The 15,709-nt window shown below is 38.1% G+C and overlaps 1 protein-coding gene across 1 annotated transcript; it reads left to right on the forward strand.

Annotated features, from left to right (window-relative positions):
• Positions 1 to 4,637: 4,637 nt before the first annotated feature.
• Positions 4,638 to 11,109, forward strand: LOC104232360 (AP2-like ethylene-responsive transcription factor At2g41710). Its single transcript, XM_009785547.2, has 10 exons — positions 4,638 to 4,873; positions 6,348 to 6,594; positions 7,753 to 7,835; positions 7,996 to 8,004; positions 8,085 to 8,173; positions 8,450 to 8,523; positions 8,596 to 8,646; positions 8,847 to 8,908; positions 9,028 to 9,650; positions 10,684 to 11,109. The coding sequence occupies exons 2-10, from the start codon at positions 6,362 to 6,364 to the stop codon at positions 10,735 to 10,737; spliced, it is 1,278 nt and encodes a 425-aa protein (XP_009783849.1). The 5' UTR covers positions 4,638 to 4,873; positions 6,348 to 6,361; the 3' UTR covers positions 10,738 to 11,109.
• The last annotated feature ends 4,600 nt before the right edge of the window (positions 11,110 to 15,709 follow it).

Consider the following 15,709-nt stretch of genomic DNA (forward strand, 5'->3'; position numbering starts at 1 on the left):
TAAGGTTACACGGCGATTTGATGGGTTTTGGAATAACTCTAGGCACGTTCGAGGACAAACGTATGTTTAAGTAGGGGAGGATGTAACGACCCGGCCAGTCATTTTGAGCTTTTGCATTTCGCTCGCCAGTTCTCAGGCATGACTAGCCCCGTGTGATGTATTATGACTTATGTAAATCATTGGTTTTGGTTTTCAGGATAATCAAAATGAACTTGGAAGAACAGTTCTCAGTTTGAAGCTTAAAATTTGAAAGATTTGACCAAGTTTTGACTAGTTGGTATATGATCTCGGATTGGAATTTTTATGATTTGGTTAGCTCTGTTAGATGATTTGGGACATAGGAGCATAACCGGAATGTGTTTTGGAGGTTCGGAATAGATTTAGGCTTGAATTGACAAAATTTAGAATTTTGGCATTTTCCGATTGATAGGTGAGATTTTAATATTAGGGGTCGGAATGGAATTTCGGAAGTTGGATTAGGTCTGTTGTGTCATTTGTGACGTGTGTGCAAAATTTCAGGTCATTCGGACGAGGTTTGGTAGACTTTTTGATCAAAAGCGGAATTCAAAAGATTCTTGGAACCTTAGGCTTGAATCCGATGTTATTTGGTTGACTCGATGTTGTTTGAGGTGTCTTGAAGATTGGCATAAGTTTGGATAGTGGTATATGACTTGTTCGTACTTTTGGTTGAGGTCCCGAGGGCCTCGGAGTGATTTCGGATGGTTAACAGGTGATTTTGAGTTGGTTTGGCAGCTGAAGTTTTCTGTTGCTGTCATAACCGCACCTGCGGCTAAAGGACCGCAGGTGCAGACTCGCAGAAGCGGATTTTGGAGCCGCAGAAGCGGCCAGGAGAGGGGTAGGCTGGGACCGCAGAAGCGAGGTCCTGGTCGCACCTGCGATTGCGCAGGTGCGGAATTCTTTGCGCAGATGCAGCTGTGGAGTTTTAAGTGAATTCCGCAGGTGCGACCATTTAACTGCAGGTGCAGTTTTGCTGGGTCAGAAACTATAAATTCCACCCTTCGCAATTTTTGGCCATTTTTCTCAAAATTTCATTCGGGAAAAAGCTTTTGGGAACAATTTCAAGGGAGATTTTCAGAAGGATTCATTGAGGTAAGGTCCTCGGTTCCTAAGCTCATTTTTATGATGATTTTTAAGGTTGTAAGCTTGAATTATATGGGAAAATCAATAGCAAAATTGGAAGTTAGGGCTTGGAAATTGGAGACCTAAATCTAGGGATTTAGGGGGTCATTTGTGGTCGGATTTTGATGTATTTGATATGTATGAACTCGTGAGATTGTAAGGATTCTAGTTTTGTAATTTTTTTCGGAATCTGAGACATGGGCCCGGGGGTCGGGTTTGGCCAATTTCGGGATTTTTGATGTAAATTGGTTGTTTTCGAGTGAGCTTTGTTCCCTTAGCATATTTTGATGGTATAAATCTGTATTTGGTTAGATTTGGAGACCGAGTCGAGAGGCAAGGGCATCTCGGGCTAGAGTTTGGACCGAATTGAGGTAAGTAATGATTGTAAATATTTGTCCTGAGGGTATGAAACCCCGGATTGCACATGGTTGTGCTACTTTGAGGTGACGCACACGCTAGATGACGAGCGTGGGGTCGTGCACCATTGGGGATTGTGACTTAGTCCGTCCCGTATGACTGTTAAGTCGCGTATTTGATTGAAAACTGTTTGATATCATTGTGTTTTGGAAACTATTACCATGTTGTAGGTTGAATGCCGTATTTGGGCTTCGTGCCAACTGTTTTGGACCCTTAGGGGATTTTTACTATTATTCCTCACTATTTTGACTTCATATTTGTACTCAGTTATGCTGTATTTTACTATTTTCATAACTCAGCCATATTTACTCTGTTTGATATTTTGGGTTGAGCATCATGTTTTACTGTTGCCCGAGTGGCTAGAGAGATTTCTGACTAAATGAGGCTGAGGACTTGTGTTGTGAGGATACTATGGGATCGGGTTGCGCGCCGCAGTAGTATTATACTGATTCATGATTATGAGGCCGAGGGCCTGAGTTGTTAAGCCACAAGATGGCTTGTTATTGCGCTTGGGCCGTAAGGGGCCTCTCCCGGAGTCTGTACACCCCTAGTGAGCGCGGGTACCCTGAGTGAGTGATATATTGATTATGCCACGAGATGGCTTGTTATTGCGCTTGGGCCGTAAGGGGCCCCTCCCGGAGTTTGTACACCCCTAGTGAGCGCGGGTACCTAGTGTGAGTGATATGACATAGCCCAAGGGGCTGTTCTTGATCCATGTTATGCCCGAGGGGAAGAGTATGAGTGATTGTGAGGTAGCCTGATGGGCTGGTTCTGATGATATTATGTTGAGGGGCGGTTTATGGTACATGTTTTGCTCGAGGGACTGTTTACGTTTCTATCATTTTGTACTCACTATTTTTATCACTCGTTTGAAACTATTGAAAGTTGTTTTAATGAAACTGAGCTAGATTTACGAAGAAAACGATTTCTGTACTGTTTTGAAAATGTACTGCATTTGATGTAGCGTTATGCTATGTTTTTTGTGTTTTCTTACTGCTCAGCTTTCATTTACTTTTATTACTTACTGAGTTGGCGTACTCACATTACTCCCTACACCTTGTGTGCAGATCCATGTATTTCTGAACCCGGTAGCGGGTGTTGATTGCTCAGTGGCAGAGTCAGTGGAGTTAGCAAGGTAGCTACCCGGCGTTTACAGCCCTACTCTTCTCCCTCTTGTCTTCCTTAAATTGTATTTAGCACATTTTTGGACTCTTCTTTATATTCAGACCTTAGTAGATGCTCGTACTTGTGACACCCCGATGTCGGGCTTGTGTATTTATTCCGCATTGTTCATTTAGACTTACATTATGAGATATTTGATTAATTAAAGGCTTAAAATGATTGTTATTGATTAAGTGGTTAATTTGGGAGTTGTGTCGGCTGGCCTAGTTTCATGATAGGTGACATCACGACCGGGCCGGTTTTAGGGTCGTGACATATAACTAAGTATAATTAAAAATAAATAAAAATATTAAGTAATAAATAAAATATGAGAAATTATGTAGAAATACGTGAATTAAAGGTTAGGAAATAAGAAATAAGAAAATAAAAGATAAATAAGGTAAAAAGATTAATATTTGACAAAAGAGATTTTTAAAAGTTAAAATAAAAATAAATTAAAAGAATAAAAAGTAAATTAAATAAAAAGGAAAGAGATTCAAAAAATAATCTTGTAATTAATCATGTAATTACCAATAATTCTCAGTCCTTCTTTGATAATTAAAAACTGTAATTATATCCTCTCAATTATGCTTAATTATTGGTCAGACAAATATGTTAAAATTGTGTAATTACACTCAATTCTAACTACAGTGTGACTTTGTCTAAGAGTATCATGGTGTATGATGTTCGTTGATGATATAATTCTGATTGATGAGACGAGAGTTGGCATTAATGAGAGATTGGAGGTATGGAGGCAGGTCCTGGAGTCTAAAGGTTTCAAGTTGAGTAGGACTAAGACGGAATATTTGGAGTGCAAGTTCAGCGATGTGTCGGGGAAAGCGGACGTGGAGGTGAGACTTGATTCGCAAGTCATCCCTAAGAGAGAGAGTTTCAAGTACCTAGGGTATACTATCCAGGGAGACAGGGAGATCGACGAAAATGTCATGCACCGTATCGGAGTGGGGTGGATGAAATGGAGGTTAGCGTCTGGAGTCCTATGTGACAAGAAGGTGCTACTGAAACTTAAAGGTAAGTTCTATAGAGCAGTAGTTAGACCGGCCATGTTGTATGGGGTTGAGTGTTGGTCAGTCAAGAAATCTCATATCCAGAAGATGAAAGTAGCCAAAATGAGGATGTTGCGATGGATGTGCAGGCACACTAGGATGGATAAGATTAGGAATGAAGATATTCGGGAGAAGGTGGCGTGGCTCCTATGGACGACAAGATGCGGGAAGCGAGGCTTAGATGGTTAGGGCACGTGCGGAGGAGGAGCCTAGATGTCTTAGTTAGGAGGCGTGAACGGTTGGCTTTGACAGGTACAAGAAAATGTAGAGGGCGGCCTAAGAAGTATTGGGGCGAGGTAATCAGGCAGGGCATGACGCAACTTCAGATTTTCGAGGACATGGCCCTGGATAGAGATGTGTGTAGGTCGAGGATTAGGGTTGTAGGTTAGGGGGTAGTTGAGCGTTTTTTCCTCGTTGTTCTGGCTAGTCTGATAGTGTTTTGTATAGGACTGCTAGCGATTTTTGTTTCATCACACTTTTTTTTCAATTTTTATTATTATCATAATTATTGTCCTTCCACTTAGTTGTTGTCTCTTACGATGCTGATATTATTTGTCTGATTTATGTTATTGTTGCACATGTTTTATTTTTGAGCCGAATGTCTCTCGGAAACAGTCTCTCTAGAGGTAAGGTATGTGTAAGCTCTTCCTTCCTAGACTCGACCGGTGAAATTATTATTGGGTTGTTGTGCGTTTGTCTAAGAGTATCGAGTGTGTGCCTCGACAGGAGGCAGGAGGTGGAATCATTTTAGACAAGTGTCCCTGACGTGCACATGGTCAGTCTCATGACTGCGACAGTTTGAAAGAAAGGGAAATGCCTATATTACCCTTAATTGTAACATAACCGTTTGAACCTGTCCACTTCTACTCTTCTGGATCTTCCAATCAAAACTGAGGATATTATTGTCTTTCAGACTCACCTTCTCCTCCCATTACACTTTCTGGTGAAAATCAAACTGCTCCACTATAGTACACCAGCAGCCCCTTTGCCGGCCCCTACACATTCTCTCTCTATCTCTCTCTGCTTCAAATGGTACTCTGATTATTAGATTTTCCAGCTTCGTTTAAGTTCTTTAGTTCTGTCTGCTTCAGGTATCTTCTACTATTTTTCTTTAACTTCGTTTCTTGTACTTGCATTTTGTACACTTGGTATCTTGAATTCAGTAATTTCTGCAGATAAAAAGGGCTTCTTTTAGGTTGATTTTATTTGGCTTTTTAATTCTGAAGATGGGGTCTGTTGTTCTTGATATATTGAGCTATAAGAAACTTCCTCAACTGTTTAAGCATTTTTCTTGAAAGAGGGATGGACAAAAGCTAGGTTTTTTCCCTTTTTTTGCTGCTTTATTCACTTATAGCCCAATATATTCTACTACTATTTAGCTAGCGTTTGGCCATAGATTCCAAATTTGTTTTGAAAAATCTGATTTGGGTGAAGTTTGGTTTGAAGATTAAAATGTGTTTGGACATACGTTTTCGAAACATATTTTCCAACTTTATTTTGAAAAAACATGTATATAATTCCCAAGTATTAGGATTTTGGCCAAAATCAGCAATTGGGGTGATTTTGGGGTTTGGGATTTTGCCAAAATGTGGGCAAAATTTATGGCCAAACATGAGTTTTGAAAATAAATCCCAAATTTATTTTGGCAAAACTCATGGCCAAACGGGGCCTTAGACTGTGTGGTGAGCTCCTTACAGGATTATACTATGTTTTAGCAGAAAGTTCAGTGACTGGATAAAATTATAAGTAATGGTGTGGCATTTATTAGCATATGAAGCTTACCACTTTCGTGGATAACATATCTGAATAAATCTAGAGAGGCTTTGAGCTAAGAAAATTTGGTTACTTTTGATTTAACAAAAATAAGAAGTTAACCAAGTATATCCCTAATATACCTTATAATCAAGTGTAAGGACAGTTATAAATATATCGAAAGCATGATGAGTCGGAGCTCTGATCTCTTCTTAAATTATGAGTATATGTTTTTTTATAAATAAGGTTTCTCTTCTGAAACTTCAACATCCTTAATGATGGACTACTGGTAAGTTCAGCCCTTAAGTGTAATATTTTAGGCCTCCTTTTCTCCTTTTTGTTGTTTATAAGATTTCCGAGGATCATAGAGAATATGAAGGCAAAAATAAACGGATGCATTTCCCCTTCGTTGTTTGGTGGTGGCAAAAGCAGGGAGGAAACAAAAAAATTTACCCCTTCGATCTTATTTCAAGAAAAGAACTGAACATATGAGAAATTGGTTTCTAAACATTTTTAAATTAGCTTTTCTCTACACTAACCAAACAAGTGATAAAAAGTATAAGTTTCAAAATTTTGAAATTAGTTGTAAGTAGCTCTAAGGAAAATGAAATCTGAGCAAAAGCTGAAGTGAATTAAAAATGGATGCCCATTTCTGTCTTGCATCATCACTATGCAATTAATTAAACAAAAGTGGTGCTCGTTTATTATTTGCTGGGTATTGACAAAAGAGTGAAACTTCATCTAAATCTCTCAAGATTCTTGAATTATCATGTTGTTGTTTTGGTCAGTCCTTTATGTTATGTTCTTTTACAGGGACAGCTCTGCTTATGGCTTCCCCTTCCTCTGAGCCTACTGCCAAGCCTGAGGGTAGCAGTGGAAATGATGTCGGTGGTGGAGAAACATCAGAAGCTATGGGTTCTATAGGGACTGATCAGCTATTACTATATAGAGGACTGAAGAAAGCAAAGAAAGAGAGGGGTTGTACAGCCAAGGAGCGCATAAGCAAAATGCCCCCATGTACTGCAGGGAAGCGCAGCTCCATCTATCGGGGTGTCACTAGGTACGGGATGGAAAAAGGCAAATTGCAGATTTTATTGAAGTTTTCGAGTATCTTTGTGCAAATATGTTTTTTTATCTTTTGCTTATTTGCATAAGAATCTAGTTTCTCTACATTTAGCTTCTCTGAGTTCGCAGACCAAAATTGGGTTCTTTTATGGAGGTCTACCTATGAATCTTCTAACATAGCAGTGAGGGAAACACTTTTCAGCAGTTCAGTGCCCTATGAGAGACACCAGCATTAGTAAACGAATTAGAAAGCTTAGGATCTTGGATTTTGCATATTAGTGAATGAGCAACATCCCCATGGTAGCTTTCTTGACTTATACATGGCGATGAGCACATAGCTGTAAATAGGGAGGTGAAGTGTATTAGGACTCAAGAACCATGCCATGCATGACAGAAACATGTGTGCAAATGTCTATTGTCTACCAATGCAGCCTGCTTATAGATGATAAAATCGTTATATGATATTTGAATTTGCTTCTATATTCTAAATACACTTTTTGAAATGCTAAAGGAAGGGAAAAACTAAAAAAAACAGTAGAGGTGTTTGTAGAATTTTTTATTTGGTTTGAGAAAAAAATGAAAAAAGGGCAGCCCGGTGTACTAAGTTCCCAGGGTCCGGGGAAAGGCCGGACCACAAGGGTCTATTGTGCATTTCTGCAAGAGGCTGTTTCCACGGCTTGAACCCGTGACCTCCTGGTCACATGGCAACAACTTTATCAGCTATGCCAATGCTCCCCTTCTTTTTTGAGAAAAAAATGAAGTTGAAAAAATTTGGGATGAGAAAAGTTTCCTGCCCCATTTGAGTCCTTAGGTAAAGATAAAACAAAAAGGCTCATGGAATTTAGAATCATTCATTGGTCGTGTTTACATCTTGGTTTAGTATGTAGAAGGAATGAAGAATTTCCTCTTTATGACTTTTAATAAAATAGTTAGTGAGTAGCCATTGTATGGAAGATCAAGGCCTAAAGGTTTTGTCTCTTTTCTTGACCGGGTATTTTGTTTGTTCTATTTGTTAGAGTCAGATAAGATGGTATATGTGAACTCTCCTTCTGTCTTGGCTGTTTTTTTTTTTTTGCGAGATATTGCTTGCCTCAAGAATTTTTCTTGTTTCTTGGAAAAATTTTGAACTATGTTTTTAATTTCATGGGACTAGGCATAGATGGACTGGCCGTTATGAAGCTCATCTTTGGGATAAAAGTACCTGGAATCAAAACCAAAATAAGAAAGGAAAGCAAGGTGTTTCTCTTTGTTTCTCTAGCAGATATTGTTGTTTCTATTGCTTGCTGATCAGAATTCAGCTCGATGCTTCAGTTTCTCGTGAAAATACTGATGTTTAGAAAGTGTTTATATTGCATGGACTTTGGGGCGTTTATTGCTGCTTGATCTGCATGGGCAGTTTACTTAGGTGAGTACCTTGATTTATCCTTTTCTTAGGTACGGCACAAAAAATGAGATTAAATTGTTTTGTAACAAAACTTCTTGTAGGAGCGTATGATGAGGAGGAGGCTGCAGCAAGAGCATATGATCTTGCTGCTTTGAAATATTGGGGTCCTGGAACTCTCATTAATTTCCCAGTAAGATGTTTGTTATTAGTTTGTTTCTCAGTTTATCAAGCAATACAAGCATCTTGCCCTGCCCCATTCCCCCTCCTCCTACCTGTCTCAAGGATGCAACTCCAATTCTTCCCTTGCTTTATTCTCTTAATTCCTGACTTATTTATATATTGGATCTGTTAAAGCTTTACTCTTGTGAAAGGACTAAGCGGAACCTTTACGAATGTTTCCTAGCTGTATCAGGTGATGTGCAATGAGTTTACTTTCATGTACTGAATGCACTGACTGTTTATGTAGGTGACAGATTACACAAGGGACCTTGAAGAGATGCAAAATGTCTCAAGAGAGGATTATCTTGCATCATTAAGAAGGTAGGTATGTTGTTTGCATATGCATGTGTTTGGAAGGGTATTTGCTGATTCCTCATAAACTCATTTTTGCAGAAAGAGCGGTGGTTTCTCCAGAGGGATCTCCAAATATCGTCCTCTATCCAGGTGTGCTAAGACAGACCATGTGTGTGTTTATATGGCTTCGTAAATTAAAAAATTATGTGACAAAGGACAAAATGCTGTTCAATTCTCCTGTCACATCCACATTTACTTATTTTCCTGGTTCTTGATCTTCTTCATAAGGTTTTTTAGATATATCATCATTAAAAATGTCTCCTGTATTTTCTTCTCTGCATCCAATGTAGTCGATGGGATCTGCAATTTGGTCGTGTGCCTGGAGCTGATTACTTTAACAGCCTACAGTATGGTGAGTGCAGTTCTTGTCATACAAGAAGTTCGTATTACAACAGTAACTTTTAGACCACAGATTTAGTTAGCAAATCAAGTGCTGAAGTCAGCTCTTATAAATCCTTAAATTTCTCGAAGGTGATGATGCAACAGTCAACAATGAGTACATTGGTGGTTTCTGCATGGATAGAAAGATTGACTTGTCAAGTTACATCAAGTGGTGGGGAGGTAATAAAGCTCGTCAAACAGATTCCCATTTGAAAACGTCAGAGGAAACAAAGGTTGGTTGTCCTGAAGATATTGATAATGAGCTTAGGGCTTCAGAATTATCAATTCAGCAGACTGAACCATATGAGATGCCCCGTTTGGGTGTGTGCCAAGAAAGAAAGAATCATAAAAGCTCCGCACTGTCTGCTATGAGCATTTTGTCACAATCTGCAGCATACAAGAGTTTACAAGAGAAGGTTGCTAAAAAGAAAGAAAAAGTTGAGAATGATGAGAATGAAAACAAAAGCACTATCAACAGAGTCGACCGTGGGAAGACGATTGAGAAATCATGTCCTGATAGTGGAAGCGAGAGGCTTGGAGCTGCATTTCTAAACCCCGGGGGATCATCTATTAGCAGAAACTTGCACCCACTTACTCCACTCCTGTCGGCACCACTTCTCACTAACTACAACAACGTAGATCCCTTAACAGACCCTGTTCTTTGGACATCTCTTGTTCCTATTTTTCATACAGGTTCTTCACGCACTGCTGAGGTGGGTTTATCTCTTCATTGAAGCTTACTTTATCTTGTCTTGCATATTCTATATAGAAACATGGAAGAAAGATAAAAAAAAGTTAATAGAGTGGAATGTAATTTAAAATCATAGTGCTTTTTATATAAGAAATATGGAAGAAGGATAGAACTGTTAAACAATCTTGGTTGCCTAGGATGTATATATCCTAGTATCTGAAGCTCTCAAATAATGAGGTGACTAATAATCCAGCTTTGCATGCCCCCAGGGCTTAGTTCAAGCGGCAAAGGTCGAGGACTTGTGACTTAAGTCACAGGTTCAAGCCCTGTGTCATGCGGACTAAGCTTGGTTTTAAGTGGAGAAGGGTAGAGAGGCGAGCCCATTATCCCGTGTTTTGAAGGCCACAGTTGGTCCTAAGGGCTGACCCCGATGGATTTCTCGGTCATCAAAAAAATAATCCAGTTTTGACTTTTGCATGATACTATGTCAAATTTAAAATGTTGCTAGCTTAAATTTTGGACCGTTTTAAGTATTTTAACAGTGATAAAAATTCCAGCTAGGTGTATCCTATAATGGAACCTGCACTTAGCTAAACCTGCGCTCTAGTTTCCATGTCCAACGGCAATGTAAGTGGGAAAAAATGACTGTTGTTAAGATATACATAGAGTAGTAATATTAGTATTACTTTTGTCTTTGAAGAATGGATAGTTTTCAGTCAGTTGTACCTTGGCTTCCCCTTGATATGACTTGTCTGGACAATGGCCGTTAACAAGAGATCTTATTGAGTAGTTACTCTTGATCTTAGCTATACATCCTTTTACAAGCAGCATCAGTGGTACCTCACTTTTGAGATATACCCTTTTGTATGACTGCAATTCCCAGTTATGCTTATTTAAGTCTCCAAAAGTATCATCACAATGCAGAAAAGAATATCACAAGTTTTTACTGTTGAGTAGCATTTTTCGATGATTCCCTATAGATATATGTGCACAGATATGGCATTTTGAGATTGAAGGGACGTGTATCTCATAAACTGGGATTATTTTTCGTGCAGGTGCACAAGAGCGAAGCAACTTCAGATTATACTTTATTTCAGCAAGAAGATTAACTTCTGCCTCTACAAGTGAGATACACACAACACAACACAAAAATTTCCTGTACATGGATTTTACTCACTATGGGCTTTTTATAATATCTTATTGGAAAACCAAACAGGATTGTGGTTTTACAAGTTTTAAAATAAGTCACTGGTTCCTTATTTCCATGGTGGTTATTATATTATTAAAAGAGTCTAGAGAGTTTTCCACAAGAATGATTAGAATTTTGTTGCGGCCCCTGTTGGTTCTAGTTTGACCATTATATTTCCTACCCACTCTCTAACAAAATAGTTTCTTTCCCCTTTGTTTCTACACTTTATATATGTATTCTCAAAATTGAAATTAATTAACTTGACTGAAATCTGAAGTTGAGTTTCCAAGTATGGTGATTGCTTGTTCATTTTTCTATATAAAATATAAGAAGCTAGCTGCTTGTAATGCCTCAAATTGAAATGCTTGGACTATAAAATGATACCAGTAAGACAGGGTAACTACTACCAAGGGGTGGGTGAGAATTGAGATGGTCGGGATCTTTCTATCCTTAAACACAAGGTTTCCAGTTTGAGACCTAAGAATGAAGGATCTTTCGGTCCTATTGCTGGACTTTTGCAGTCCTTTATTTAAAAGTTGGCTACATTTTCAATATTGGTTATCTATCTGAAGCTTAAAATTCAAAACTAATCTTCAGATAGACCTGATTTTGAAAAGGCAAGGAACACAAAAGTGGCCACCTGGTGTAAATAATTTGATCTTCCCAACTTGTAAGGTTGTTACATGATAAAAATAATTTGATTCATTTTCAAGGTGATGCAAGTATATTCAACAGCTCAAATTTTGTCACTATTTATGAGAACATAAATTAGCAGAACTAACAATTTGGTAATTTTGCTAGAATAGTGCCATAAAAATTCTATACAATAATACGCATTTAATTCTGTGTTTTGAAACCTCAAATAGCTCCTTTTAATCTTTCTCGATTTGCATGCGCAGTCTGTGTCTTTTTCCGGAAGACTTTACGTGAAAAATTGATTAAAATATGAATTCGTGCCTCAAAAATTCATTTGAGTTGACTTCGGTCAATGTTTCGAGCAAACGGATCCGGATTCATATTTTAACGGCCCGGATGGGTCCGTATTGTGATTTGGGACTTGAGCGTATGCCCGAAATCGAATTCGGAGGTCCCTAGCTCGAGTTATCGTGATTTTTTGAAAATTTGAAGTATAAAGGTTTAAAGAATTTATAAATTTGACCAAAGTTTGACTTTGTTGATACCTGGTCCGGATTTTGGTTCCTGAGCTTGGTATGGATTCATTATTGTATTTATGACTTGTCTGCAAAATTTGGTGCAAAACGGAGTTGATTTGACGTGATTTGGACATCCGTTTGTTAAAATAAAAGTTCTTAAGCTTTATTGAAAATCATTCGTTTTGGTGTCTGATCCGTAGTTCTAGGTATTATTTTGGTGTTTTGATCGTGCGAGCGAGTTCGTATAATGTTTTTGGACTTGTGTGCATATTTGGTTTGGAGCCCCGAGGGCTCGGGTGAGTTTCGGATAGGCTACGGATGGTTTGAACTTAGAAAATTCTGGTTTCTTTAGCTTCCGTTGTCATCTGGTGCTTCCTTCTTCGTGATCGCGAAGATACTTCCCCGATCGTGAAAGGTAAATTGGGACTGGGGAAGAAGTGCTCTTCGTGAACGCGAGGAGATGGTCGCGGACGCGGAGCAATGGGGGGGTCTGCCCTTCGCGAACGCGCCCATCCCTTCGTGAACACGTAAGGTTATAGACTTGTGGGGTACTGGGTTGATATTCTTCGCGAACGCGGTCACTGGGTCGCGAACACCATGGCCAGGGAGAGAGTCATCGGAACGCGAGGGACATTTCGCGAACGCGAAGGCCAACTTGGTTGTTATGCATCGCGAACGCGTCAGGTCCTTTGCGAACGCGGTGAAGACCTGACGCACAGACCTTAAATATTTCAATATACGGGATTCACCCATTTTTCACCATCTTTCCATTAGAGCTCGGCCTAGAGACGATTTTGAAGAGGAAATTCATCACCATTCATAAGTTAGTATACTTTAACTCATTTTCTTCCATTTCTAACATCACTCACTAATTTCTAGCCTTAATCTTTGCTCTTCTATAGTAGAAAACTAGGGATTTAGGAAGGATTGTGGATTTTTACAAATTCGGGATTTAGACCTCAATTTGGGGTCAGATTTTATAATCTGGCTCGGGGGTGAATGGGTAAATAAGTTTTGGTCCGAATCTTGGGTTTTGGCCAAGCGAGCCCGGGGTTGACTTTTTTTGACTTCTTGGGGAAAGTGTATAAATCCTAACTCTATGTATTGTAGTTGATTATCTTAGCATTATTTGACGTTATCGAGTCGATTTTGGTTAGATACGATTGGTTTGGAGGAGGATTCTAGAATAAAGGCTCCTAGAGCTCTGAGTTGACTGCGAAGTGAGGTAAGTATCGTGGTTAATGACTTGAGGGATTAGGACTTGTTTACCTATTTGCTACGTATTTAAATGTGTGGGTACAACGTATATATGAGGTGGCGAGTACTTATGCGTTATTGTTGGGTTAAAGCATGCGGGTGAGATTTGTTTCCTTGTAGTTTATTGCCTTATTTAAATATGATATCCATGCTTACATTAGTTTATTACTTACTTGATCGTTCTTTCCGCATTTATGAACTATTTGTGATGGTTGAGTATTTTGAAAGTTGAGGTTTGGCATCTTGGAACCATTATTGATGTAAGATTTATTCTTGCTTATTTTATCTCCCAAATTTTCATATTCATTACTACATGGTAAGGGAGAGTGTTAAAACACGAAGGTTGATGTCGTGCCGTTTATTGCTGCATTTATTGATTAATACAAAGTGAGGAAGAGAGTGAAAGCATGAAGGAAGATGTCGTGCCGTATTTATCGTTTCATGGAGAGGTTGAGAGTAAAAGCACAAAGGGTGATATCGTGATATTATTATTGTTTCATGATGAGGTTGAGAGTAAAAGCACGATGGGTGATGTTGTGTCGTCTTTATACATTATATTTATCCGTTTTCATTGGTTAATGATTTATTTGATTATCTTATGTTGTCATTCCTGTTACATCTATCGTATCTTGTTCCTATTCGCATGTCCCCTCCCAATCGTACGTATTTAATACCTATTTTTGTAGTTATGTTGCACGTATATCTTCGTTTGTTCGAATTTAATTATGTGAGTATCTTGTCATAGCCTCGCCATTAGCTCGTCGAGTTTAGTCTCGATACTTACGGAGTACGTTGAGTCAGTTGTACTCATACTACACTCTGCACTTCTTGTGCAATTTTGGTACTGGTCTCAGCTATACGTGAGGTGCATCAGCTCGGATTAGCATATTTAGAGACTCGAGGTAGATCTACCGGCGTCCGCAGACCTTGAAGTCCCCTTCCTCTTCCCTCATTTACTGTTCATTTCATTCGAAACAATTTTATTTATTTCAATCTCTATTTGTAGAACCTCTAGAAGCTCGTGTACTTGTGATTCCAGATCCGAGTTGTACTTAGATATGATGGTTATTATGCCACTTCGTAGTTCATTTTAGTTTTATTTTCAGTTTAATTAGTTTTAATTATTTGAATTGTTTAAAAATTGACTTAAGAATTTCTCTATCGTTGGCTTGCCTAGCAAGTAAAATGTCAGGCGTCATCACGGTCTCGAAGGTAGAAATCTCGGGTCGCGACAATTTACAGCCTGGCTGGGGAGTTAACTATTGTTTTGTAGAATAGATCTTCTCAGAATCCAATGAAATTACATACATTAAGGGTGTGTTTGGTATGAAGGAAAATGTTTTCTATGGAAAATATTTTTCTAGAAAATATTTTCATAGAAATTGAGTGGTTTTATCACTTATTTTTCCTTGTTTGGTTGATTAGTGAAAACGTTTTTCCGAAATATTTTTTAGTGTTTGGTTAGAGAGTAGAAAATATTTTTTAGGAAAATAATTTTTTATGCTACTCTCCTCACCCCCCCCCTTTCCCCAAGTCCCTATGTTTCCTGTGCTCTCCCCCCGCTCCTCGCCCCTGCCGCCCAAATACCCAACATTTTCATGACTCTATTTTCTTCAAGAATTTAATTATTATATAAAAATTCATACAAACCCAAAAGAACTAATATGCTACTTTACTTTTTTATGCAAAAACAACGTTGAAATTTGTGTTCCATAACAACAACAAAAAGTACTCTGTTTTTTGGTTGGAAAAGAAAGTACTATTTCTACAACATGAAAATAAAATACTCATTTTGTTGAAATGAAAGAAAACATTCATTTTGTTGAAATGAAAGAAAATACTCGTTTTGTTGAAATGAAAGAAATTACTTTTTTTTACATCATGAAAAGAAAATACTCTTTTGTTGCAATAAAAGAAATTACTTTTTACTACATCATTTTGTCGAAATGAAAGAAAATATTTTTTCTAGATGAAGAAGTACTTTTTTGTTAAAATGAAAAAAAAAAAATTTATATCGTGAAAAGAAAATACTTATTTATTGAAATGAAAAAATACTCTATCTATAACATGAAAAGAAAGTATTATTAATAATATTTCTATTTAGAGTGGGGGTGGGGGTGTGAGGTTGGGTTGGTAGGGGTTGCTGGGGATGGGGAATGCGGGTAAGGTTGGCAAAGAGTTTTGAAAAAAGTTTTCCCTTCTCTTGATAGGAAAAATATTTTCTTCCAATTAGTTCATGAAAAAAATATTTTCCAAAAGCCAATCAAATATAGAAAACTTGGAAAATATTTTTTTCGAAAAATATTTCCTTCATACCAAACACACCCTAAGTAACTAACCAATCAATCGTAATGTCAAGGAATGAAAATAAGAGAATGTACAAGAAAGTTGCAGTTTCTCCAAAGCAAAGTCATGGGAACAGGAAAAGGAAAAATGAAAAATTCAGTAGTGTGCAACATTGAATTATGTCTTCATAATTTG

This window comes from Nicotiana sylvestris, chromosome 2 (assembly GCF_000393655.2).
Source record: "Nicotiana sylvestris chromosome 2, ASM39365v2, whole genome shotgun sequence".
Lineage (NCBI taxonomy): Eukaryota > Viridiplantae > Streptophyta > Magnoliopsida > Solanales > Solanaceae > Nicotiana > Nicotiana sylvestris.